The 26846-nt window shown below is 56.1% G+C and overlaps 1 protein-coding gene across 1 annotated transcript; it reads right to left on the reverse strand.

Moving 5' to 3' along the window:
* Nucleotides 1-860: 860 nt before the first annotated feature.
* HDAC7 (histone deacetylase 7) lies at nt 861-21495 on the reverse strand. Its single transcript, XM_008578847.1, has 25 exons — nt 21468-21495; nt 17938-18125; nt 17718-17808; nt 17275-17386; nt 16499-16614; nt 16143-16268; nt 15652-15743; nt 15351-15461; nt 15035-15215; nt 14637-14833; nt 14235-14408; nt 12906-13125; nt 11493-11626; nt 11228-11348; nt 10891-10940; nt 9519-9626; nt 8293-8348; nt 8019-8106; nt 6709-6828; nt 6393-6490; nt 4615-4733; nt 3820-3953; nt 3470-3554; nt 2184-2319; nt 861-1996 (listed from the first exon to the last, which is right to left on the reverse strand). Exons 2-25 carry the CDS (start codon nt 18076-18078, stop codon nt 1951-1953), a joined length of 2856 nt encoding a protein of 951 aa, XP_008577069.1. The 5' UTR covers nt 18079-18125; nt 21468-21495; the 3' UTR covers nt 861-1950.
* Between the last annotated feature and the right edge of the window lie 5351 nt (nt 21496-26846).

A 26846-nucleotide genomic window follows, 5' to 3' on the forward strand; every position in this document is an offset into this window, starting at 1 on the left:
GCACACGGCCAGCAGGGTGAGGATGCCCCCCGGGCACAGCCTCAGCAATCCTTGTGGGATGTGGTGTCCATCACCCGAGGAGCCAGGACAGATGGGAAAGGGACAAGCACGTCTGTCCTTCACACTCTGCCAGGATGCTGCAGGCTTGGGGCTGGTCTGAGATAACAGGGCTGCACTCCTGCTGGAGAAGCCTGGCAGACTTAGAACCATAAAGGCAGGTGCTGGTAGCCCCTGTGCCGTCCTCTCTGCTTATGCTGGGGGAACGTGTCTAGAACTGTTGCCTCACCCATTCTTTCCTTCAGGCTCAGTAGATGCTTAAGAAGTCATGGTGCCTTAGAGCAGGAAGGAACCATAAGCAGTGTCATTTCCAGAGCCTTTCACTAATAAACAGAGGCCCCAGCAGGTGATGTGACTTACCTCAGCTCCCAGCTGAGACTTAAACCCAGGTATGTCTGACTCACGGTCACCCTTGGGGATGCCCTATCAGCTGGGACTAAGCGTGTATAACCCCCACCCCCATATACACACACTCCATACCTGGGCCAGGCCCTCCGTCCATGGACTCAGCCCAAAGCTGCCTCCTCCTTACCGTGAAGTGGGGCAGGCGGGGCAGCTAGGGTGTGTTCAGAGTGGGTTCTTCCTGCCAGGCAGCAGGGCAGCAGCGAAGCAGGGCAGTGGCCACAGAAGGGCAATGAACTAGAGAGGGGCTGTGGCCCAAGTGACCTGTCCCTTCTGGATACTTTGTCAGGTGCACACCACGCGGTGCAGCTGTGTACCCGTGTGCATGCCCCCTCGACAGGCACTGTTCATATCCTGGAGCCCTTTCCCAGGAACTTTTAAAGCAAATAAAACATTTATTGTTCAGATTTTTCTCCATTTTTTTTCCTTTCTTTTTTTCTTTTTTACAAAAACATGCATACATACACAGGGCAAGGAGGGTCCTGGGGAAGACACACTCACTCACTCACTCTCACACACTCACACACACACACTCACACACACAAATACTTTCCTTCTTGGCCCAGGCCTGGGCCCAAAAGCCTTGAAGACTTGGCAGGGCAGGTCCCCTCCCCCATGTCTTATGTCTACTCTCCCACCCCCTCCCTCCTCAGCCAAGTGAGTCTTGTGTGGGGCAAGAGTCAGAGCTGGGGTGGGGGAGACCCCAGGAACAGAGGCTCATGGAGAGGACAGTGACGGGGGGTCCCTAGGGGTCATGCTGTGCTTCTGAGGGGAGATGAAGGGTTTGGCACCATTGGATCAGGAAGCACAGGACTCCAAGAGCACATGTCTACCCCCGAGGGCACTGAGATGGTGGAGGCAGGGTGGCCTCTTGCAGGGGCAGGAACCAGAGGGAGGTCTGCCGGTCACTGCTCTCAGAGGGAACTTCGTCTCAGTGCCCAGTGGTGCGGGGAAGCTTCTGGAGTCCTCCGAGGAAGCAGGTGAGTGGAGGGGTCTCCCCCTCCAATCCAGGATATGGGACCTCTTGGCTACCCACGCCCCCCTCCAGCCTGCAGAGCCCAGGAAGGGCCACCCTGGCTGAGGCCAAGTTCACATTTCTGTGTGGAGCCTGGGGTTGTGTGCAAAGTCAGGGATTTGCAGAGCCAGGAATAGTGGTTAAGTGTGGGCCCGATCAAACTAGTCCTCCTCTGTGCAGCCTGAGGAACGGGCCACAGCTAGGGGCCCGGACACTGGAGGGCCAGAGGCTGTTCTTGAGAGAGCCCAGCTGGGGCCTGGCTGCCCAGCCTGCCTCCTCTCAGCATCCTCTCCAGTCTCCCTTCTCGACCCAGGGGCCTCTCAGACTCCCTGGGGTGACCATCAAGGCAGGCTGTTTTCTGGCCCCGACTACCTGCCCACAGGATCTCTGAAGACCCAGGAATGGGGGCTGTGGCCAGAGGTTAGAAGACACCCACGTCCGCCGGGCAGGTGGGTGGGCAGATCCGTTTGGAAGCCTCAGAGAGTCATGGGTTCTTCCTCCTCCACCAGCTGCTCTGAGGGCCTGGGGGCAAGGACAAGGGTGGGCTGCTGGAGGGCCAGGGGCTGCAGGAAGGGCTTTAGTGAGCCTCCCTCCCAGCCCTGGTTAGGGGGCCTGAGAGGGTAGCTGCATGAGGAGCCTGGGGTCTTCGAGTTGGGAGGACCGAGGGGGTGGAGAGGCCGAGGGCCCAGGGCCAGGGGTCCACCATTACCTGTCTTCAGCCAGGATGCCCACAGAGAGGGATGCCAGCGCAGTCACCGCCTCCACTTCTGCATCAGCCCCTGGCACCCTGGGCAGCCAGGAGTCTGGACAGGAGGCCAGGCGCTGCATGGAGCCCCAGTATTTACCTGAGGCAGGAAGCCAGGTCAGAAAGGCTTAGAGAAAGCCAGCGCCTCCACCCTGCATCCTAGACTGGATACTGAGGCTGGCGTCTCAGACCCAGGGTCCAAGAGTAGTAGGCATGTCTTCAGCTGGCTTGTGGTCAGCTCTCCTACCTGCCTCTACCCTCAACACAACACTCCGCAGAGCAGGTACAACCTGGCTGTGAGGGGACTTGAGCAAGGTCCCGCAGCTAGTAAGCGCAGGATTAGGATTTGAACTTCAGCCTGCCCAACCCCTTCTCCCATCGCCTGCGGCTGAAAGGCCACCTCTGACTCATTCCCCATAGGTGTGGGGTGCCCACGAGCACCAGGAGGGCCCACCTGTGAGCCCTGGCCTCCTGGAGCACAGGCTCCTACTCACATAGCCCCCACCAGTGCTCAGCCCGGCAGCCAGGAAGGGAGGGAGTGTGGGCAGGGGCAGGGGAGAACTCAAGCTGATTGCCCCCACGACCGCTCGGCAGGGCCTTTAGGGCTTCCACTGCCCCCTGTGACTGTGAGAATGCTCATCCTGCCTACTGTTGTGAGAAACAATGGCCATGAACATGCCCAGCACAGAACCTGTGCCAGTGTGAGTGATCCATTAAAAGAACTGGTGGTGATTGCACTGTTCTGCACTATTCCCCTACTGAGCCTTTGATGTGGGAATCTATTTTATTCATTTTTGAATCCCTAGCATAGATCGAACGTCTTTACATAAAGTGCTCAATAGCTGTTTAACTGAAGTTGAAAATTTAAGGTGCTTTCCAAACATGGGGGTTATTCTGAGACCTACCCCTCAAGCAGGCGGAGCTTCCAAGTCCCCTATGGCCAAGATTGAGGGGAGGGATGGGAACCAGGCCTTTGGGCACACGAAGCCTGAGTGTTGCTGTCGGCCTGGCCCTGGCCCAGGTCCATGGCTACAGATCGGAGGCCAGTCCCTGGCTCAAGGAGGTCACTCGTGGCCCCTGCTTATGGGAGGCTGCCCACAGTTACTGCTGGATGACTCACGGGAATCCTACTCCAGACCAACATCAGAGCTCCTGGCCTGGCTGGCATTGGGATCTTGGTCACTGATGGTAGGTGACCCCTGAGGTTCTTCTAACTCTGGGCTCAGTGACTGTCCTCTCTCCACACTTACTGTGCACTCGGATCACAGCTTCCAGAGAACGGATGGCATTGAGGTTGGGTTTTTGTTTCCAGCCTTCTTCTGAAAGGGGATCCACCTAAAGAAAATAGTACATCAGCCCCCAGTCTCTCACGGACCCACAGGCCCAGCTCTCTCACCCCGAGGGCCCTGGCCTTCTGGGCACAAGCAGGCATGTGCTGCTGCCCTGCCTAGGTCCGGAGATGCTGGCCCTACACCCAACCTGGGGAGAGGCATCCACTCTGCCCATCTCATTCCACGCCTGGCCAGCCCTGCCCTATCCCATCCCATCTGCCAGCACGTAGGGACACTCCTGGGCATGGATGGGGTGGGGGGCAGCTCACCTTGTTGCCCAGAAGAGCAGCCACACAGGCCTCGGAGGCGTCACAGATGGCCGTGAGGTCATGGCCACCCTCCAAGGCCAGCACCACTGCACCTCCTGCCAGGCTCATCAGCTGCTGTGTCATGTACCCAAAACCTGGATGGTTGGTTTGGAGACAGGAGGGGGCGGAGTGGAGGAGGGGTAGACCCGTTTTCCTCCTCTGTTGTTTCCCTGCTTGCTTCCTCTTGCATAGGGGGTGGCTCAAAAGCATCAGTCCCTAGTCTCCCAAGTGCCTTCACGATGAATGCCATGCAAAACCTGCTTATACGCATCCTGCAGGCTGAGAGCGGTGAGGGGACTTGCGTAAGGTCCTGCAGCTAGTAAGCCGCAGGACTAGGATTTGAACTTCAGCCTGTGTCTTTCTCATTGGGCCACTCTATCTCCTCTTTCTGTTCCCCAGGCCATGTGGCCCAGTGGGCTGAGTGGGCGCCCTCCATTCTGAGAACACTGTTGCTCCCTGTTCTCCCTGTGGAGAAGCTGCCAACCCAGCCTGGAAGCGACACAGTTGGGGTGGGGAGTCCTATGGCTGAGCTTAAGTCCCCAGGGCTCTGGCCTGGTCAAGCCCTCCATGGGGAACCGGCCTGGGTTGTGCTGGAGATCACAGGGCATTCTAGGACTCACTGCCGGGCTCCTCCCCTCACTCTCACAGCCCCGAGCCAGCTACGGCCGCCTTCCCCTTCAGACTTGGGCAGTACCTCCCACCTCTACAACCTGGCTCTCATTCCCTACACCTCCCCCTCAGCTGGGATCCCCTTACATTTGGCGGAAACATGGTAGCCACCTAGAGGGGCTGGGTGACCCTCGGCAGCATCAAACCCAGCTGACACCAGGACCAGGTCTGGAGAGAACTCTCGGGCGATGGGCATCACGACTATCCTGTGAGGTTGCAGGGAAGACAGGGTGGTCACCACACTGGACAGGGCTGCCAGGGGCAGAGGCCATGGCCCCTGACTGTGACAGCCCTCTCCTGCCAGCTTTGCTGTGGGGCACCCACTTTTGAGACACCGAGTCCCCCAATCTCCCAGCAGGATTAGCAGATCCCTCTGGCCTCTTTGACCTTGGCTGGCCACACACATTCCTGGCACATATAGCTTGAGAACTCAGCCACCCAAGGCTCTTAACTAGCAAGAAGCAGAAAGGAGCCAAGGATGGGACACCAGAGAGAATGAAAGAGGTAGAGAGAAAGGGTGTGTGTGTATCCAGGTGTGTGTGTGTGTGTGTGTGTGTGTGTGTGTGTGTGTGTGCGTGCGTGCGCATGTCTGTGCACATGTGTGCATGTGTATGTGCATGTATCCAGGGGATACAGTGGGCAGGGCCACAGGGAAGGGGCAATTTCACAGCTGGCCGAGATGGGCTCTGGTCACGAAGCCTCTGCGATGGGAAATGCTTGGCACTTTGTTTTGTTTCATTTTATTTAAGATAATTTAGTATACATACATGTGGGTACAATGTTGATTTTCAACAGTTGTGACAATGTGTGATGGTTAGATCAGGATAGTTAGCTTATTCATCACTACAATATGAATGCTTGGCATTTTGTTTTGTTTTTTTTTTTTCCCTTTTCTTTGTCTTTTTTCGTGACCAGCAACGGATCGCAACCCTCAGCGTCGCGCCCGTACCGGGCCGGGACCGGCAACGGGATCACAACCCTCGGTGTTGCTCCTGCACCTCACTCAGCAAGTGAGCGGCCGGTCTGTATGTGGGATCCGAACCCTCGGTGGGAGCGCCGCCGCACTCCCAAGCGGTGCACTGTAGCAGTGCGCCACCGGGCCGGCCCCGAATGCTTGGCATTTTGGACTGAGTTAACTATACCCCACCATTTGCACCTGAGAGCTAACCAAGGCAAACAGACCCTCTGGGGTCCTGGACCACCTAGCTCCGTTCTTTTATCTTCTCTCCCTGCCATCGCCACACGGCCCCCGTCCAGCCCTGACCCAACTCTGGAGTCCATTTTGGTGTTCTCCAAAGCCCTGGGCTCTGGGCACAGAAACCAGGAACTCCAGCCTAGGGAATCCTGTAGAATTACCTCTCATGGAGAATATCTCCAAAAGAGTATTTGGAGATCTACTTCCAGGGTCTCTTTTCCCAAATGGAGTACAGGGACCCCAGAGTGAAATATATAAGGGCTCCTGAACAGAGTCTGAAACCCCTCTTCCAGAATGGCTTTTCATAAGTAACTCCCCTAATATGGACATCATCTGCTTTCTCTCTTCCTCCACAATTTAAGTTTCTCCTCCCTTGCTCAATGCTCACCTCCTCCAGGCAGCCTTCTGTGTCTAAGGGTGGCAGCTCTCTCACTGTACCCTGCTGGTCTCCCAGCACTAGGTTCAACATTGGCTCTTGGTAATGTGTGACTTAAAAAAGCACCCTTTGATGCTTTCATTCTCGAGTGTATCCTGTCTTCCCACCAGGGTTGGCCTACAATGTCTAGCAACCGGGTGGGGACAGGCTGATAAGCTAACTGATCACCTCCAACCTGGTGCTGTTGGGAAAAGGGGCAGGGGAGGGCGGCCTTGCTGGGCTGGGAGCACTTACCTGAAGGCGGCCAGGTACTCAGGATCCCCCATGGGAGGGTCCAGACCTCCAGCCCAGGCCACATTGACGTTGAAGCCCTCACCGCTGCCAGCCCCCACCTGAAAAGAGGACACAAAAGAGACATGAGGAGAGAAGAGCATCCCAGATGCTAGTGCTGCAAGACCAGCTCGTCAGCCTTTTCACTTCCAGATGGAGCAAGTGAGGATCAGAGAGCCTAAACAATCTGCCCAGGGTCACACAGCTTGTTCTGACAGAGGCAGAATAAGTGTCAGGAGAGTCAAGGGGGCTGGAAGACGTGGACCCCCCATGCAGTTACCTCATCCACAGCCCCACTGCCTGGGAAGAAGTTGCCATCATCATGGCGATGCAGGGAGATGTAGAGCACACTAGGGTCCTGGTAAAAGGTCTGCTGGGTGCCATTGCCATGGTGAACATCCTGTGCCAGGAGATGGGCAGTGGATTAGGGAAGGTCCAAAAGCAGAAAGATGGAGGGCAGGACAGGTTAGAAGGGTTCCAAGAATGGAGAGTCAGGACCCTGGACTAGGAGTCAGGAAACTGGGGTTCCTACAGCCACGTGGTTGAGTGGCCCCAAGTAATCCACTGCCTGACGCTGAGTCTCAGTCTCTCCATATGGAGAGACTTTCTCTCTTTCTATATATACATATGTCCTACATTTGTTGATGTCTCTTTCTCTCTCTCTCCAAATATATATGGAAAGATGGGGGTGGCTATACTGTGAACTGCTGAAAGAAAGAAGGCGTCCTCATCTCCAAGGAGGTGAGCCAAGGGCAGGCCAGCCCACATGAGAGAGCACGTGTGGGGGTGACCAGTGGCAGGGAGTGGGAGGCATCCAGGAATGCACACGTCAGGGACCCTCGCTACTGTGTCTTGCACAGTCATGAAGTGCTGCTGGTGATCAGAAACCAAGCTCAGTGGTAGAGGGGTGGGCACATGAGGCCCAGCCCAGCCCTCCTAGGAAGAGCCAGGCCCTGTACCTGACTCAGAGGACCATGCCTGGACTCAAGTGTACAAAGTTCTGCTTACGCTTGTCCCTGTCACAGCTGTCAAGTAAGAAAGGACATAGCTTGGTAGTTAAATGCATGTGCTCTAATGCTAACTGGCCTGGGTTCGAATCCCGGTCTCATGACTTGAGAGGTGAGTGACTACACGACTTAATCTGTGTGCTCACTTTCCTCATCTGTAAAATAGGTTATTAAACACAGTCAGGATTAAACACATCAGATATAAAACTGTCCATGTCTGAGTGTGATTAGTGGTGTACTGATATTATCTGTTACTATTGTTATTGTCACTTCCTGTAGGGGAAACGCACAGATTATTAGACCTGCCAGAAGAAGCCAATAGAGGTCAAAAAACAGCACTGAAATGAGAGCTGCCCACTGTGGGAGTTGGTTATGAATGAAGGCCTTCCCACACACCATCTCCTATGGGCCTCCCAACAGCCCTGTGATGCAGTGTTATCTTCACCCAAATTGTACACAAGTGGAAGCTGGGGCTCAGGGAGGCTGATGCAGGACTCAAACATGAAGCCACATCCCTGACACCGGGCTCAGTGCTTTTTCGACAGGGCTCTCGGATCTGAAGGTGCCAGGAACTGGGACCTACCCAGTCTACAACGAGGATCTTGCTGGCCTTGCCCTGCTGCTGCAGCTGCCGGCAGGCAATAGCCACCGAGTTGAAGAAGCAGAAGCCCCTGCAGAAGGAGAGAGAGGTCCCGCCAGCCCTCCCCATGCCCGCACCTCTCCAGCCCCTTCTCTCCACCAGCCCCTGGCTTGGCCCAGCCCCAGAAGGCTCAGGGGAGGGAGAGAGAATGTCACTACAAGAAGGCCCAGGGACCTGCCCCCCACCTCACTCCACCCAGGCTTCCCTCAGGCCTTACATGGCTGTGGAATGATCTGCATGGTGTCCTGGGGGCCGCACGATAGCAAAACCATTCTGGAGAGAGAAGGAATGCTTGTCAACCAACAACCAGCCCTCTGACCACATCTGCATTAACCTGTCCTCCAGCCCCAGCCTCCTTCTCTGAGAAGGGACCACAGGGCAAAAGCAGCCAGAGTGTCTGACTGTGTGCGTGCTGGAGCTGAAGTGGCCCAGTGCTAAGCCCCCGTTCTGCCTGTCCTCTGTTTTTAGGCTGGACAGAACCCCCCATCCTGGTGTGTCCTGGCTGTTATCACTTTGCAATCAAAACAGCTAGATTGTTAAGCAAAAGCGATGTGCCTGGCATTATGCTAAGCACTTTATTAGCACCATGTTCTAACCAACTGAGCTAACTGGTGACACTGTGCTAAGCACTTTGTAAATGCTAGATTTCATCCTCACAAGAACTCTGCGAGGTAAACCTTATCTATCCTTCACAGTATCTTCATAAGACAAACAATATCGGCTGGCCAGGTAGTTCATTTGGTTAGAGCTTGGTGTTATAACACCAAGGTCAAGGGTTCGGGTCCCTCTAGTGGCCAGCCACCAAAAAGTAAATAAACAAACAAACATTATTATTATTATTATCTCCTGTTTGCAGATGAGGAGAAATCTGAAGCTGAGTTGAGTTAAGCAACTTGTCCGAAGTTGCCTGACTGTAAATGGTGGAGCAAGGATTTTAAAACCAGGGCTGTGTTCTTAACTGCAAAGCTCTGCTAAGGAGCTCTGACTTTCAGGACACCATGACCACCTTGGGCTACAAGCTCATAGATGATGGGGGTGTGGGCCTCAGGACAAGTCTCTGTAAGTAACCAGCTCACAGGAAACAAGCCTAGGCACCAACCCGGTTGAAATCACTGCAAAACTAGAAAGAAGCATCTGGCCAGTGCATGCACAGAGGTCCAAAGACATGCTGCAACTCGTCTATGGCCACACAGCGGGTCTTAAATGGTCCTGGGTGTCTCTCAGAGACCCAAGATCCAGGGTCACGTGGCTTGGACCCCCACCTAGTAACATGAGCCTCAGGCTCAAATTTTACCCTGGTCCCCAGAGCCCTTGGATTTCCCTTCCAAAACCCTGTGGCAATATGTAAGAGGAACAAGATGTCTGGGTCTGAGCCTGGATTCCCAAGTGCCTCATCCTATTGCCTCCTCTGTGGCTTGCCTACCTTTAGCCCAAACCTCCTACCTTTAGCTCACGGGAAGCCACTTTGAAAGCAAGGTCAGTGACGCTGCCAGCAGCCCAGCGGGCTGCATTGGAGGAATGCAGCTCGTTCCAGATGGTGTCAGTATCCACCTGTGGGGGGCAGAGTCAGGGCCCGCATCATCTAAGGCTTCCCACAGGACCCAGGGCCCAGTGGAGTGGTCCCCACCCCACAGCCAGGACCCCAGGGCAGGGAGCTGGGCAGACAGCACTGCCTCCCCAGTTCCCCAGTGCCCCACCGCCCACAGGCAAGGCCTCCTGTGTCCCCCAATCCCAGCATGGCTTCTCCTTCCCAGCTGAAGTCCCAGCACCAGCCCATATCTGACCAGCACTCTGCCAGCAGCATCACGCCAGCCTCCCCGGTCAGGGGAGGGGGCATGGCGTTACCTGGGCGGGACTTGGGGTTTGGGCCGGGAGGAGGTTTTAAGCCCCAGCTGGCTCTGCTCAGGCCCTGCGGGACGGTCGGAGCTGGAGGGGCCGTCTGCACCACTGTCTTCCACTCAGGGCCCCTAGCCCAGGCTGGGGGGCCCCCCAAACCCAATCCCTGGGCCTCAAGGCTAGGGAGGGGCCGGGGGGCATGATGGGGAGATGGGGAGGGCGAGGCGAACCGAGAGAGGCGAGGAAGGCAGAGAGAGTCGCGAGAGGCTGGAGAGAGGGAGAGAGAGAGAGAGAAAGACAGAGAGGGAGAGGAGGGAGGAGAAAACAGAAGCAACAACAGTTGGAAAATCAGAAAGTGGCAAGAAATGGGAAGTTGTGAATGGGGCACTGACTGGCTCCCAGACAGCCCCCCACCAGCTACAGCTCCCACTTCCCTCTAGAAAGAAGCCACGGTCCCCTGCCTCCACGCACTTTCCTAGAGAAACCACTGCAGGGATCTTTTTAGGCAAGAACAGTGCTAGAGGAGGCAGAAAGCCCCCTACATGGAGAGTGAGGAGGCAAGGCTGGGGGACGGGAGGGCTGTGTCCTGGGGTGCGGCAGTGCCTGGACCTCTGAGGACAGCGGAAGCACCAGCACAGCCCTGGACCAGGCGGTCCACTCCAGGGCAGGCAGAGCAGCCTGGAGGCTGGCGTGGAACGGCCAGTACCTGACACTGGGTCTTATGAAGGCCCAATCTTGGCCTTGCTCCTTGAGCCTCACTCAGCACCTACCCAACACCTCTGAGTGGGAGGCACTGGCTCCACACTCGGGAGACACTGCTGGGTCCAGGACACACCTGCCCCAGGAGCTACCAGCCAGCATGGGGCATGGTGGGAGAGTCCCTGGCCCACGGGGTCTGGCAGAACCACAAGGACGAGCAGGCAGGGGCAGGGCCTGGGAGCACCAAGGGAGGACATCCAAGACCCCTGGGCACACTTACCCCAACCCCACCACAGGGAAGCATCACAAACATCCGCTGTGCCAGGAGCCCTGTGGGGAAAAGCCTCGCTGTGTGAGGGTGACTGCGACTGCTCCCAGCCTTGGCCGGGATGGGCCGGGGGCAGGGAGGCCCCCAAAGAGCGGGCTGGGAGCGTGGAGGGAGAGAGAGTGCAGGGAGAGGTGGAAGTGGCAGCAGAGGGACCAGAGCCACAGGCTGGCGGGGGATGTCCAGGAGGCTGGAGGAGGGCTGGCTGGGCGGCGCCAAGACGAGAGCACACAGCAGCTGGGCAACTGGCTGAGCCGGGGAGGTCTGGGGCCCAGTACCACCAAGCCCCTACCTGCCAACTTCCCATTGTCCAGTTTGAGACGGCTGAGAGGGTTGGTGCCATAGAGGAGCACGTGCCGCTCACAGTGGACCGACTGCAGCTCCTCCAGGGAGGCCTTCCGGCCCCGGAGACACTGAGGAAGGGCCCAGAGAGATCCTAAGCCCTCGCTTGCCCCTTCTCTCCAAGTACTACCACCCGTCTGCCCCAGCGCCTCCCACCACTCCCTCACATTATCCTCATCTTCTCTGATCCCGCTGCCCCCACCCTCACCCCTCACCTCACACTGGCCCCGGAGCCCCCGCTCCTGCAGCCGGGACCAGATGCTCTGGATACGGCCAGCATGCTCTGGGTGTCTGCTGTTGTCTCCGCAGGAGCACTGGTGCTTCAGCATCACCGAGTCATAAACCAGCCCTGCCAGGAACAGGGGTCAGGGCCAGAACCCCAGGGAGCCCCAACCCCAGGCCATGGCTGCAGACAAAGAACACAGGGGCCAGCACCCCCGCAAAGCCAGGCACACACACACACCCCTCACACCTACATGGCTCTCATTCCCCATCCTGCCCCAGCCCTTTAAACTCAGATGCTTGCCCAGGTAGCCTCAGATAACCCATACACACCCTAATGCAGCACCAGTCAACACTGCCTTCCTAACACACTAATGCGGCTCTCAGGGCCCCATGCACACATGCCCAGAGCCTGAGCACACGAGGACTAACGCTGAGTGACTCACACTAGGGGTCAGGAGTCCTAAGAGGCTTCCAAGGGGGAGCTAGAGGAGAAAAAATTCTGAAGAAACCCCAAAACTGAGAGCTGGGAAGCCCAGAATGACGCCAGGTTATGTGATAAGACAAATACAGTTTTGGAGACGTTGACTCTTTCAGTCTGACCCACGGAAGCCTCTAGAGGAGGACCCTGCCCATTGCTGGTGGGGGTCAATTTCTGAACATTTCAGGACACTAAGGACCTTCAAATTGCTCACACCCTTTGGTCCAAGAATGTCACTCCTTAAAAGTGAACCTTGGGAAATAATCCCAAGCATGAGTAAAGATTTATGCATAAGGAAATTAAAATGAGTAATAATCAAAACATCCTAACAAAAAAGGAATCACTAAATTAAAAAAAAAAAAAAAAGAATACTATGATGAAACACTATGAGGCTCATAACACGTTAATTAAATAAACCTGGGTACAAAATGTAGGTAGTGTGTTTATGGCATTTGTACATGTACATATGGCTAGAACAAAGACTAGATTGAAATATTATAGAATTTAAGAGGGGTTACATCAGGGGGTGGGATAGTGAGTTGGTATTTTTATTTTATTTTTATGCTTTTGTATTTTTCAAAATTTCTAAAATAGTTTGGGGATCTTTTTACAAGCAGAACAATAGTAATAAATGTCATTTTTAAAAAGGGCTGAATGTGTCAGCCGAACACTAGAATTCTTATCCTGGCCTGACAGCCAGCTTGCTATTTGATCGCTGCTTATCTCGTTAGATTTCCTGAGCCTGACTCTCCTCACCTGTAAAACAGAATAACCACCTGCTCCACCTGCTTCTTGGGGTGCTATGTGCATCTAACAAGACTAAGTGCTCTGTGGCCTCTAAAATGTCCCAAGTGACACCATGACACGGACATCGACTCATGCCCCGAACCCTTTCTTCCTGCCTCCACTCTAATCCTGGTCTTACCTGTGGTGAAGGGCAGGGGCCTGGCAGAGGTCTCTGAGCTGGAGAGGACACGGGCCTGGTTGGCAGGCTCTGGGGGTGGCAGTGAGGCAGGCGCGGCCGGGGAAGACTGAGCCCTGGACAGGGGCCGGTGTCCACCGTGGGCCAGAGGGAGCAGCACAGAGTCCCCAGTGCTTCCCCGGGGAAGGCGCGCGGCCAGTGGCTGCTGTTCCCAGAGCAACACCTGAGGGGAACAAGGGGCCTCAGTTTCCAGTTTCTCAGGCTCTGCTCCATGTGCTTCTGCCAAGGCAGAGGTTCTGGAGAGATTCTAGGATGCACCTAGCCCTGCCTCCCAGCTGGGCTCTGTCTTTTGACTCGCGGAGCCCCCTGCCCCCAGCTACCCCCTTGTGGACCTGCTCCCCAGACTGACCACCCAGTTCCACCAGAGCTCCCTGGGCCCTCAGGACTCCAAAGCCAGAACCCAGGTGGGAGACCTTGGATCCAGCTCTGACCAGAATCTCCTGGTCTTCAAGGACTGTGCAACTGCCAAGGGACCCAGGGACCTGCACGAGCCATTGCACACGTGTGAACTATTCCCTTGTGTCCTAATTCCCAGTTCCTTGGAATGTGACCTTATTTGGAGACAGGATCTTTATAGATAGAGGTAATCAAGTTAAAATGAGGTGATTAGGGTGGGCCTTTATATGACTGTTGTCCTTTTAAAAAGAGGAAATTTGAACACTGCCATGGACAGAGGGAAGACACGATGAAGACAACCATCTTCTAGCCAAGGAGAGAGGCCTGGAACAGCTCCCTCACCACAGCCCTCAGAAGGAACCAAGCCTGCCAAAGCCTTGATTTCGAACTTCTAGACTCCAGAACTGTGAGATGATACATTTTTTGTTTAAGTACTGCCAGTGTGCAGTACTTGTTGCAGCAGGCCTAGCCAACGACTACCCCGTGGCTTGACTCACACAGTAAGAGCATTCTGGTTGAAGGGCTCGAGCCTGGCTCCGTCCCGCCTCTTACCCTAGCCACCCCCTGGGATACAGTACAGCCAGTTGCAGGGGAGATGTACCATGGCACCAGTGTGTACGGCTCCATGAAAGGCCAGCCTCAGGGCTGGGAAAGGAACAAGGTTCACCCTGAGACTGGCAGGCTGCTGGAGTGTGTGTGGGTGTGGATATGTGCACCCATACCTTGGTGTGGCTGCAGCACTGTATCTGGTGAGGCAACTATGGGTCCCAAAGTTGTCCCTTGCGTTGATATCATATCTCCTCCCTTGCCCATCTTCTGCCAGACCCTAGGGTCTCCTGACTGCCCTTCCCGAGGAGCACCTGGGCACTGCCATACCTGTTGGTGCTGGTGGAGAGGAATAGGGCCTCTGGCCTCCAGCTGCCCATGGCTGGGCTCCCTGTGCTCCAGGCCGTCATCTATCACCTGCCCCACTGCCCCGCCATCCACCTCCAGGTCCTCAGCCGAGGGTATCTGCTGCAGTCGGGGCTTCTCACTTGGCTTGGCTGGCCTCTGGGAGGGGAGATGCCTGGCTGAGAAGCCACGGTGCAGCAAGGGGTGTGGAGCAGGAGGCAGTGGGTGGGTTGGGCTAGCAGTCACTCATCTTACTAGGACTCCAGCTGCCACATCCTCTCTCCTGCTCTCTAGGTCCCTGCCCTTCCTAAGTCCCCCCACCTTCTTTCAGCCCTAGGGGCCCAGTTAAGCACCCCCTCAGCACCTCCCCTACCCAGGTCCTCTCACCTTGATCAGCTGGACATGAGGTTTGAGCCGCTCCAGGCGGGGCTGCAGGGGACCCACCAGTGGGGGGGCTGTGGTGCTGGGGGGCAGGGGTTCTGAACGGGTCCGGCTCAGTGGCCGGTGGAGGCCTGACCCGGAGAGCCGCTCGGTGGTCAGTAAGGACTGGGCAAAGTGGAAGGGCAGGGGCCCAAGCCCAGGCACTGGAAAGAATGGGGTGGAGGGACATAAGGAGAGAACCAGAAGGAGCAATGGAAGGACAAAGGGGCTGGGGCAGAGGTCAGCAGGGGGGCGCAGGACAAGAGATGGAGAGAGGCAGGGAGGATGGGGCCCTTCCCAAGCTTGGCCGCCCTCCACAGGGCACAGGGATCCAGCCCCTTCCCAGGAGAAGCAGTGGAACTCACCAGTCAGTAGGGGGGTGTGAGAGACTGAGGGATCCAGGAGGAGAATGGGCTGCAGGCGAGAAGGCAAGGAGCCCCCAGCCTCGGGCTCCAGGCCATGGGGCAGAAAGAGGGGAGTGTGGGGGCCCCCCAGGACCGGTCCCCGAGGGCCCAGAGTTGGATGAGTCCTGCGGTCACCATCAGCCTGGGGGAGAGGTGGGAGAAGTCACAGAGGAGAAGACCAAAGCAGAGAACAGTGCAGGTGACAGGTGAGGTGGTAGGAAAGGGAGTGAAAGAAGCTGGGGAGCGTGGAGTGGGAGAGGGCACCCCAGCCACTCACCCTGGCAGGGGCAGGCAGCCCCAGTGTGATTGCGGGCAGCAAGGACACTGTCGGCAAGGCGAACGGGGCCAGAGAAGTCTCCTGCAGCCGCAGCCGCTGGCCCAAGAGCGCCTGCCATGGGGAGCAGGGCAAGGGGTCACCGGCCCCAGACCTCTACCCCTGGCATGCCTTCCCCAGTATACCCTGCAGGCTCTGGTGGGGCTGCCCAGACCCTGCAGCCCTAGCCTGGGAGGGCAGCTGGCCAGAAGAAGGCTGAGTCTCAGAACCACCGCAGGAGAGCCCATTCCTGGTAAAACCTTACCTCTGAGCCCAGAACAGGGTTGGGGCCATGCTCGCTGTCATTGGGGGAGCTGCACCCTGACGCAGGTGTGCTGCTACTACTTGGGGAGGAGTCTGAGGGTTGTAGAGAAAGGAGAGCGCAGTTAGAGGCCAGGGTGGGCAGGAAGGTATGTCCAGGCCCCCTGGTGCAGGAGACCTGGGAGCAACCTCTTCCATAATGGGAGGCTTCTGCTTCCTGCTTTCTTCCCTGAAGAGCAGGGAAAAGGCCTATAGCACCTTTGGGCAATTTTTTTAAAGGTGCCCCCTTTTCTGGGCAGATGTCACCTTAGCCAACAGAGCAGCAGGTGGGTTTCAGCCCAACTCATCCCCCTGCAAGTGTGTATGTAGGACACTCCCTATACAACCACGCATGGTGGCCCTAAAGAGAGAAGCCCCTCTGGGTAGGACCTGACCTAAAGGGACAAGCCCAGCCAGGTTTGAGGATGGCACCCCCACCCACCCGCTGGCCCTCACCTCCAAGGGTCTCTGCAGGCCGCCGGCGGAGGCTGGGCGGGGCGCTCTCCTTTCTGAGCAGTGGATTCTTCCTCCGCTCCAGAGACTTCTTGGGCTTGTAGCGCAGCTTCAGGTTGGGCTCAGAGACTGTGGGGAGCAGCAATGTTACTCAGGCCCCCACACCACCCTCCTCTTCTCTGCCCTTTAGCCCCTTACTACCAATCACCTCTGTGGATTAAGGCAAGAGATGAGAGAGAACCACGGCATGCTGACTGTCCCCCTCGCCTGGCCTTCCCACCCCTCCACACTTCTGACCTGTGTCTAAGGCCCTTCCCTCTTGATTCCTCTAGAGGGTCCTGCATGTCTGTCCAGCTCACCTGTCTTACGCAGGGGGAAGTGTTCTGGGGGGTCACTGGGCAGGCTGGGAACAGGAGGCAGAAAGCTGCTGAGCATGGAGCGGGCAGCTCCTTCTGTCTCCAAGGGCTCGAGAGTTCTGTAGAGTGAATGCCAAGGTTGCTTCAGAAGTGTGGGGATGCCCACACCCAGCAGTGGTCTCATTCCATACAGGCACCTTCCTGAGCATGGGCCCTGGGACCTGCTAGGGAGGCAGCAGCGGACAGGGTGGGCAGTGTGGGGCTGGCTCCAGGGGGCGGCAGCAGGACACTCATCCTCCCAGCAGCCACAGTGTGGATCTCTGATCTAGGCATAGAAGCCAGGGTCTGTGTGTGTGGGCAAGGGGCCCACTTGGGATTCTGTCTCCTTTGTTAGACACCTGCTCTATGGACTAGGATATTTTTGTGCTTAGGGGAAGATATAAAGAGAAGAGACTCATGAGTACAAGAAGAAAGCGCGCGCGCGCGTGCGTGCGTGCATGCGTGCGTGCGTGCTTGTGCTTAGGGGAAGATATAAAGAGAAGAGACTCATGAGTACAAGAAGAAAGCGCGCGCGCGTGCGTGCGTGCGTGTGTGTGTGTGTGTGTGTGTGTGTAGGAAGGGCCTAGGGTAGAGAAAGAATTAAAAGAGAGAAGAGGGCAGGTATCAGCTGATGGGCAGCTAGGGAGAAAGGGGACAAGTGAGCGTGTGCTCACAAGTTAATGTACAGGGAGGAGGGGCATGGAAGGAACACGAGGGAGCGAGTGGGGAGAGTGGGTTACCTGTAGGGAATGCTGGCGCTGTTGGGATGGACCGTCCTCTCTAGGGCTGCCTGCTGTTTCTTCAGAATCACCTCTGCCAGCTTCTGCTTGACCACACTGCTGGCTACAGCACCTGTAGGGGTGGAGAGTCGTGAGTGGGCCAGGAGTGGGTGGACAAGTGGCCTCCCTGGCACATTCTCTGCCTATTGTCCTGTCCACACCTCCAGTACAAGGCCTCCTAGGGACTCCTCAAGCAAGAGCCAAGCCTGAGGTCCCACCCCTTCTGTGAAGCCTCCAGATACAACGCCCCCCCACCCCAACATACGATCATAGGCAGGGCCCAGCAAGCAGAAGGCGACAGGGGCTGGGGTCCCAGCTGACTGTGACCCTCCCGCCTCACCCCTCACAGGCCCACACTGGGGGCCCTGCACACCCAGGCTGGGGCTGGGGTCCTCCCTCCTTACTTCGCTTGCTCTTGTCCTTGTGGAGAAGCTGCCGCAGCTCTTGCTCCTGCTGCCCCACCTTCAACTCGGGCATCGGTGTGTCCATTGAGAGCTGTAGGCAGGGTGGCAGCCCAGGGAGGGGCAGGACAATGAGAACCGAGCCTGGGGTCCAGGGGAGCTGGAACGAGGGGGAATGGGGGACGAGCTCAAGGCTGCCGGGGTGGGGGAGCTGTGTCCTCACCCTCATGGGTTCTGCTGTGCGCTGCTGCTGCAGGCTTGCCAGGAAGAGGTGGGGGTGCAGGCGCTGGGGGTGCTGCAGGGCCAGCAGCGAGGGCTCCGGTGGGGGCTCCACTGTGGGCCGCTGGCCCACTCGCAGGTCCATGGGCTGGGGCTGAGGGCCTGGCGTGTCTGCACGGGGTATGGAACAGCCTGGGGACGTAAAGAGAGGGCAGGGTTGCAGGAAAGTTTGTCTGCAGGGGAGTGGTTACAGCCTCATCAGCCTGCTGCAGGCTCACTTAACAATGGCAAAACACCCTCAAGCGGTCTTCCCTCACTTAATCCTCACTATGGTCCTGCAAAGTAGGTATTATCAATTCCATTTGACCCATGAGAAAGAGGTCACACAAACTGCATGCAGTTACACCCTGTCACTAGAGACATTTGAAGTGAGCCTCCTGACCCCAAGCACAGTGCTTTTCCACTAAATATGTACCCCCAGACCTGGGGCCAAGGGCTATGGGGATTTACTGAGGGACAGCTGCCCCTCTAGTGGTTCCTTCTGGGCCTGTCCTTTCCTTCCCTTCATCCCCCCGGAATGACAGGATGTGGCTGGCCGCTCTCTAATGAGCTGGACTCTGCAGGCAGCGGTTGAGGAGGCAAGCAGGCCCACTCTCTTCAGCCTCCAGCTCCAAAGGGCTTCACGGGCACTCTCAGACACCACCCTCCCACACTCTATCCCAGGTCATGGGACGAAGAAGTGATGCCTCAAGCCCATGCCACTCCTGGCCAGCCACCCTGAGCCTACAGAGTCCTGCTCCCAGGCAGGTTCTTCAGCTCCCCGGGCCCACGTGTTCATGGCGCCCACTCCTGGGTGCCCTTCTCGCCAGCTCTGGGCCTGGCATGGTGAGGACAGCAGGCTCAGCTGCTTCTCCGCGAGAGTCCCGTGCACCCACACCAGAAGCACCCTGCCAAGGCTGTGGGTGCAGGGGCTATTTATAACTGGCCACCAGATCAGGGCTACACCAGCACAGCCAGCTGGGCCAGGCTGGGCTGAGCAGCCGGAAACACTGAGATGTGCAGAGGTAGAGCTGCTGCAGGGGGATTATTCTGGAGAAAGAGGAGCGGGTGGGGGGTGGGAGCATGCTGGCCTCACGACAGGGCACACAGTGGAGAAACCTTCCCAGAGGGCCTCCTTCAGCAATTTCAATGTGGGCATCCCCCAGGGGGGCAGCCACAGGCCATCCTCTGGGCCTGGGGCTAGGCAGGACTGGAAAGGCATTGTGGCAAAGAACCAGTCAGGGATCCTGGAAATGCAGCCTCCAGGCCCAACCCAACCACTGGTAATCAGTCTTTACATCTGTAGCACACACGCACAAGTGTCTGAAAAACCCCTTCACCTCATCACCCCCATCCACTCTGGAAGGGTAGTTACTACTGTCCCCTCATCCCAAATGAGGAAACTGATGCTCAAAGATGAAGGGCCCTATCCAAAGTCACCCAGCTAGGGGCAGAGTTAGCATAGCTTCTTCCAAGGCCAGTGCCCCGTATTGTCACCAACTTCCAGGAAGTCATCTCCCCTTGAGGGGGTTTCTCACTGGGCAGAGAAAGAGGGGCTTGCAGCAGGTTGTCACTTAAGGGGATTTGCTCTAACACTATGAGATGGACACAAAAGAGGAGCTGAGTGAGGGGGTGCCCACCATGACCCTCCGGACATCAAGAGATCTGGAGGGATGATGGTGCACCCTGACATGGCCCACAGCAGACAGTGCATGGCTTGGATGCCCCTGCCCATTGTTCATGTGGCCACATAAGATTTTCATTCTGGTGGAGTCTGGGCCTCCGGCGCCAACACACCCCTGCCCAGCATACGTCTCAGTCCTCCCACGTTCTGGTGTCCTGGCTTCCTGGGGTGACTCCCCTGATGATGCAAGAGGGGCTTCAGCCACACACAGACTGTGAGCAGCCCCCAAGCAGAAGAGAGAGCAGAAGGCTGTAGGAATGAAGAAAGGTCTCTGCCTGGAATCCTGGGTGCTTTAGCATTTGGGGGCCTTCACAGTCTGCTCCTAACCCCCTTCTCTCAACTTGGTGTCCTACATCTGAACAGAAACACTCCTCGTCAGCCATCAGCTTCCACCCTGTCATGAGCCCATGTATCTCTTGTCCTCTGAGATTTTGCTCACTGTGGCCCCCTGCCCATGCTGTCTTTACTCCTAACATTCTATTTTTCCAAATCCTACTCTTTGCTCAAAGCCCAGTGGGGAGTTTCCCCTCTTCCCGGGACCCAGCCCTGTGCTCCGCATCCCTCCCTCTTCTGGACCTCAGTCATGTTGGCTGTTGCATGGCACAATAAGCACTTTGTGGGCAGGTACCAGGTCTGAGTTAAGCTCCATAGGTTAGGGGCTTGGTTTTGTCCACTGCTCATTGCCCCCAGCTCCTGGAAGAGTAGCTGGCACAGGATAGGCACTCAATAAACATAGAGTCAATAAATAAATCTCTGTGTGCCTCCTAAAATGCCTAGGAAGGTGCCCTGGCTCAGAGACAGGGTTCATTAACAATTCTTTTGCTGTTGTTTTTTTTTTTTTTTTGACACTGGCTGGTAAACAGATCCAAACCCTTGACCTTGGTGTTACTAGCACCATGCTCTCCAAGGGAGCTAACCAGCCAACCCCATTAACGGTTCATAAACAAATGGATAAACTCATTAATCCATTGTTCTCTCATGTAGCACTGGTCACATGTTGCATTCTACTATTTTTTCTCCTTTGTGTGTTCTGTCTCCCCAGTTTGGCTGTAAGCTTTTGGACAGCCAGGACTGAAGCAAAGATACCTGGCCTTCCATTTTTCCCTGCCACACGGAATTATTAGGCATCAGGCTGTGTATCTTGCACTTAGTAAGCCCTCGGTGGATACCAGTGGAAGTTAAGGAAGAGGGGCTGCCTAGCCCCATGGGCATGTCCTAAACCAAAGCAGCCAGTGGGAAGTCCACACCACTCCTTCCCCAAGCAGCCCAACAGCAGAGAAGGCTTGGGCCAGCAGGGGGAGGAGGCAAGCAACGAAGAGAGAACCACCTCACCAAGGGGAGGGGCCCTTCCCCTCCCACCTGAGCAGCAGGAGGCATCTGTCCACCCTGCAAGGGCTGCCACGCCCACCTTGCAGGGGCAGGGACGGACTGAAGGAGTTAACCAACAAGAACACACTCGCCCAGTTCCTGACGTGGGGCAGGGGTCTGAGTGTAAACATTAGCTTCCTACCTTCCTTCCCATTCCACTACACCCAGCAAGGACAGGAGCATCCTGTCTTTCCTTTTCCTGTTGTGCTTCCTAGCCCTGGGGCCAGCCTGGATCCAGAGCTGCATCTCTTCACCCCACTCCTCACCCCTTCCCCACGGAACCCCAACTTCGCCCCTTCTCCTGGAACCCCAACCTCCCAAGTCTCTGGCCCATCAGCCAGCTACCCTGCTTCTCCAACCACTCAGCTTCTCACCCTTTTTACATCCCTTCCATCGCTCATCTTCCACTCCCCACCACAGTCACCCTCAGACCTGACTCTTACCTGTGTCAGGGGAACTGGGACAGTGGGCACCTGGGCTCACCTGGGTCCCATCTGTAGAGAGAAGAGAGATGGAGTGAAGGGGCTGCAGGGAGGGGGCGCAGAGAGGACTGAGGGCCAAGCCAGGCAGGCTCGCTGCCTCACCAAAACTTGGGGCCCCCAGCAGAAGCTAACCCAAAAGACCCCACGGCCCTTTCCTTTCCTCCAATTCCCATGCTGGTTCTTCCTCATCCAACTCAGACATCTTGCTGCTTGAGCTCAATCCACAGCAAGAAGCCGAGGCAGCCCCAGCTCAGCCAGCAGTGCCCTCAGCCCTCCCTGATGGTCAGATACAATCTTCCCTGGGCAGCCAAACCAGGCTCCCACAGCCTGAAGGGAAAGAGCGCTGGGAGGTGAGGTGGGGCCAGAGGCAGGACAGTGGGCTGGGGAGGCCAGGAGGGAGATGGGAGGAGCAGGCCTGGGGGGAAGGGGGCGGGCACTCAGGCTTCCCCAGAGGGAGGAGAAAGGAGCAAGAGGGGACAGGAGAGGTTTCCACAGTCAGGGAAGGATGGGGTCATGGCCTGAAGGTCAGGTCTGATCTGGAGGGAGCTGTGAAGGGGGGGTGCACAGCCTGAGGACTCCGCTCTGGGGACCCCATTCCTCCTACTGCCCCATGCTGTATCCTGTTGCCTCTGTTCCCCCCGAGTAGAGACCTGATCAGCCCCTTTCTCAGAGAACATGAGATAGAAATCTTTCCATTTAGACATGGCCATGTCTGTCAGGCTCCTAAGCCCAGCTCTGGCTCTCCTATCCTGTTCAGAACCCAGGAAACCCTACAGTGGGGCCCTGAAATGGTCAGCAGCAGAAGGATCCCGGGAATCCAGAGGCTGGCAGGGGCAGGAAAAGATAGAAGTGAGTCCCGAGGCCACCCGTCCAAGATGGACACATTTTCCTCTTGCCATCCCAGGTGAGGACCGAAGGGACAGGAGGTCAGGAGACTGGGAGGCCGCCTGGAGGGGACATCTGGGGGACACAGAAGCAACTCCTCAGGCCAGACTTGGGACAGAAGGGATATTTTCTGAAGGACAACTGGCGGGTACTGCTCTTTGGGTCTGCGTCTCAGGAGCAGCCACACTTCCTCTTCCAGGAGCTGAGAAAGGAGAACTCCCCTGCAGGCAGGGGCTACCGAGGTGGGGGGGGTGGGGGGCAGCTCTAGGCACAGGGAGACTCCCACCAAGGGTCCTAGCTCCCATGCTTCAATGACGAGGTGGCAGGGCAACAACGCTCCACCTGTTCAAATTCTGCCCAGCCTCTGAGGTCCAGCTCAAGCCCATCTCCTCGTGAGCTCACCCTGACCTCTCCTCTCCTCACTTCCCATTGCGCTGGCTCTGTGCCCATCCCCTCCACACCCCATTAATCATGATCTCCGTGGTGCCATGTGCAAACCATGCCATCTGCACCTAACGCCTTGCTGGGCACACACCAGGCGCTGGTAGTGACTGGTGAATCAAACACATTGTCTCTCTCCTGGCCACCACTTAAGACATATTTCTCAAGGTTTGTGAGCCCCAAGGAATAATCATGCCAGAGGCAGTCCCCACTCCCCAGGACACGGTAACCCCTATCCTGGGCTTTCTGAGGGCCTCCTCTTTCTTCTGCAGGACCTGGTCCCCCAAGAGAGGTTGCTGGACTGGGCTCCAGGGTGTACTCCCAGAGATACTATCAGGCCTAGAGTCCCCTGCCTCCTGGAATTCTCTCCCAGCTCCCCTAGGTCCCTGCTGGAGGGCTGGTCTGCAGCATTCATGCTTAGGAGAGAGCCAGGTTCTCTGTGCCTTGATCCCCTCGTAACCACAGATTCTGTATACCATGCAATCTTTGGATAGTAAAAAAATTAATGGCCCTGAACTCTGTGGTATTTGTTACCAGACCCAAAAGTGATGTTTTGTGGTGATGATCTATGACATAAACTCTGTTCAGAAAAGCTGCATGCATGCATGCATGTGTGCGTCTGTGCTGGCAACGAGGACTGCTCCCAAAAGGAATTCCTGGAAAAAGTTCTGCTCCCCCAACCCCCTGGCTCTGTGCTGAGGGCCACTGGGTTCAGAGGAGCCCAGAACAGCAGAGATAAGACTGGGAACAGCTCTCTCTATGTGTCCCAGTCAGTAGTTGAACTGAAACCAGAAAGTGAACATCTGTATCCCAGTTCCAGCTTGAATTTGGCAACCCCTCTTCTCACGAGCCCCTCACTGCCTCTCTCACAGGGCTGTCACCACTAATGTGGTGTCAGACTGAAATAAAATGAGCAGTAAATGGACCCGAGGGACTGAGAACATTGTCTCGGGCTGGACCCTTCTCCACAAAGCTCTCTGCCAGGTTGGAGGGTTCTCCTTTTTGGAATCCTGGCTACCCCCCATTTCTATTTTCTTTGGAAGCAACTGCAGTTAGGCTTAAGAAGCAGTTTACGTGGCGCTGAGGCACCTGGTCCCACCCAGAACCAGAGAGCCCCAGAAATCCTGCCCCAGTGGGTCCGCTGCAGCCCTCAGCAACCACTACAGTGGACACTTCTAGCCCCTAAGCACCTAGAACAAGCTGGTCTCCCCACCGCCCCTACTTTATTGCCCCAGGCCCCCGCCTTGGTCTTACCCACCCAGCAATGGTAACTTTGCCCCCCAGGCCTACACAAGGTGGCTAGAATCCTGAGCCCTGCCAACCACCTCCTCTGCCAGGGGCTTCAAGCCCTTTGTTGGGGAGAGGACTTCCCCCAGAAGCATTGCCACCCAGAAGTCCCCTCCCATTGTTCCCGATGTCCTTGCTGAGGCTGTTCCCACTCCCCATGCTCCTGACTAGCAAAAAGGAAGTAGCAGCAAGACCTGGGCCCTGGCGGCAAGAGCGGAATGAGCGGTGGCAGGAGGTCAGGTCCCGGGTTCAGGGATGACTCCCTCCGCATCCCAGGTTGCAGCCTCTGTTTCTCTTTCCCTGACACAGGAGGGACAAAGCTTGACTCTGCAAGGGGGCTGGCAGAGAAGACTAAAGCTGGGGGTGAAATGGCTTCAGGAAGATCCAAGAACAAATAAATAGGAGAAAAAGCATCGTGATTGCCAGGCCTCTCTGACACAGCCAGGGCTGAGCACCAAGGAACAGCTCTTCTCCCAGGTGTTCTGTTCACAGAATCTGAGAACATTGAGAGCTGATGGGACTTTAGAGATCGTTGAGGCCAATGCTCTCAGTTGGCAGAAGGAGAGAGAGAGGGGAAGGTGCTAGGCCACAGCCACCTAGTAGCCAGTGGGCCAGCTGGGCCAGGCCGGACCGGTGCAGGGGAAACCCAAGATGCCGATCCCAAAGCAGGTACTAACTCCCTCCATGGAGGGTGCTGATCTAGGGTCTAAAGTGATGGAAGTATCAATGAATCCTGGTTCTCACTTTCAAGGAGTTTAAAATGCAGCCCACAGTCTTGACAAATTTTTTTTAAAGTATACTACTTGCAGATACTAAAAAAATTCAAAGAGCCCCCCAACAAAGTATAAAACAAAAAGTAAGTTTTTCATTCATCCCAAACTCCCCAGAATTAGACCTTTTTAACAGTTTCTTGTGTCCTCCTTGCAGAAATTCTCTATACCTTTCATTATCTTGACACTGAACTGCTTCTTGCTCAGATTTATCCAGAACCCAGGGAGCTGAGAGTGGGCTGGAAACCCCTGCCACATGATGCCTAGCAGTCCCCAAATTGTGAGGGAAGTGAGGATCCACAGCACAGAGGTCACTGCCTCTGAAGGTGAATGGACCTGGATTCAAACACCATTCTTGTGTCCTCCTTGCAGAAATTCTCTATACCTTTCATTATCTTGACACTGAACTGCTTCTTGCTCAGATTTATCCAGAACCCAGGGAGCTGAGAGTGGGCTGGAAACCCCTGCCACATGAAGCCTAGCAGTCCCCAAATTGTGAGGGAAGTGAGGATCCACAGCACAGAGGTCACTGCCTCTGAAGGTGAATGGACCTGGATTCAAACACCGGTACAGCAGGATGCCCCCACCCCGCCCCATCTCTTAACCCCCAGCTCTCCCAACTGCAGTGTCTTCCCTTTCTCTTCCACCTGAACTTTTTTTTTTTTTTTAAAGATGACCGGTAAGGAGATCTTAACCCTTGACTTGGTGTTGTCAGCACCACGCTCACCCAGTGAGCAAACCAGCCATCCCTATATGGGATCCGAACCCATGGCCTTGGTGTTATCAGCACCGCACTCTCCCGAGAGAGCCACAGGCCGGCCCTTCCACCTGAACTTTTATACACGGACAGTTTACTATGTGCCAGGAGTTACCCTAAGTGCCTTACATTTGCTAACTTGTCTAACCCCCATGATAAAACTATGGGGTGGTTACTGTTTTACATATGCCTCCTATATGGATGAGTAGACTGAGGCCCAGCAGTATTAAATAACTTGTCTGAGATCACATAACTCAGAGTGGGACTTGAGCCCAGGCAATGAGGCTCCAGAATCCATGCTGTCAACCAACACTCCACTGCCTGTCCCCAGCATTGCCACAGGCCTTCCAGCACAGGACAAACGTAGGACTCAGACACACACAGGGAAAGATGGAATAATTACATAGCAATCCCCAGCCCTGCTGCAGGTGAAAAGGGCAGAAGCTGCCTATTTCATCTCTGGGTGCCCACAAAGACAATTCTGAAGAATTACTTACAGCAGCTGTTAACTTCATAGATACCAAACAGTGATTTGGGACTGCATGTTGGGAACATGAGGCTGGCAACGGGTTGGGGTCTTAAAGGAGTATCAGCTCCATTTTCCCTGCTCTCAGGTGCCCTGCCATGTCCCTCCTTTAGAAGGTCCCAAGTCCCTCTGAGACTCTCCCATTAGCATCCCAAAGCAAGCTGCACTGTTGCTCTGCGCAGGCAGAGGAGCCAGCTGCCCACCGCGGCAGAGGCTTGGCTGACAGGTGAGCAATCTAGGCTGTCTGCCTGCCCAGACTAAGGCTTCTTGTCAGTTCAAGGCAAGGGGACCAAAAAGCTCTGCAGATTCTGTAGCTGCGCACCCAGCAGGAGGCTGGATGTGAGGGTGGCAAGGCTGGGCCTCCTGCCTCCCCTGCAGTGAGCATGCCCCTTTCCCCACCACCTATGGGCGGCTGGGGCCCTGTGGCAGCTATTTTTAGCTCTTGACACCTGGGTATTTTGCAGCCGCAGGATGTCCGGTTTGGAGTCTCTTTCTGGGAATCCCACATGCGGCTGTTGTAAACAGCCCCACGCAGCAGCAGCCCAAGCTGGAAGCCAGTGCCCCCCCCACACACACACACTTCTGCTGTTTGAGATGAATCAAACAGGAAGCAGACGTAACCATGGCAGTGGCAGCTCGAGCTCCCTGGGGGTGGGAAAGCGTCCTCCCCAGTT

The sequence above is a fragment of the Galeopterus variegatus genome, unplaced genomic scaffold (genome assembly GCF_000696425.1).
Source record: "Galeopterus variegatus unplaced genomic scaffold, G_variegatus-3.0.2 Scaffold1774, whole genome shotgun sequence".
Lineage (NCBI taxonomy): Eukaryota > Metazoa > Chordata > Mammalia > Dermoptera > Cynocephalidae > Galeopterus > Galeopterus variegatus.

What these genes read in the sequence shown, in the direction of transcription:
- HDAC7 (XM_008578847.1), bottom strand. Translation starts at nt 18,078, where the DNA reads ATGGACCTGCGAGTGGGCCAGCGGCCCACAGTGGAGCCCCCACCGGAG. An exon ending in CAAGGACAAGAGCAAGCGAA is followed by an intron (nt 17,387 to 17,717) that starts GTAAGGAGGGAG and finishes CCACCCCTACAG; the next exon opens with GTGCTGTAGCCAGCAGTGTG. An exon ending in TTCCCTGTGGTGGGGTTGGG is followed by an intron (nt 9,627 to 10,890) that starts GTAAGTGTGCCC and finishes TGCCCCCCACAG; the next exon opens with GTGGATACTGACACCATCTG.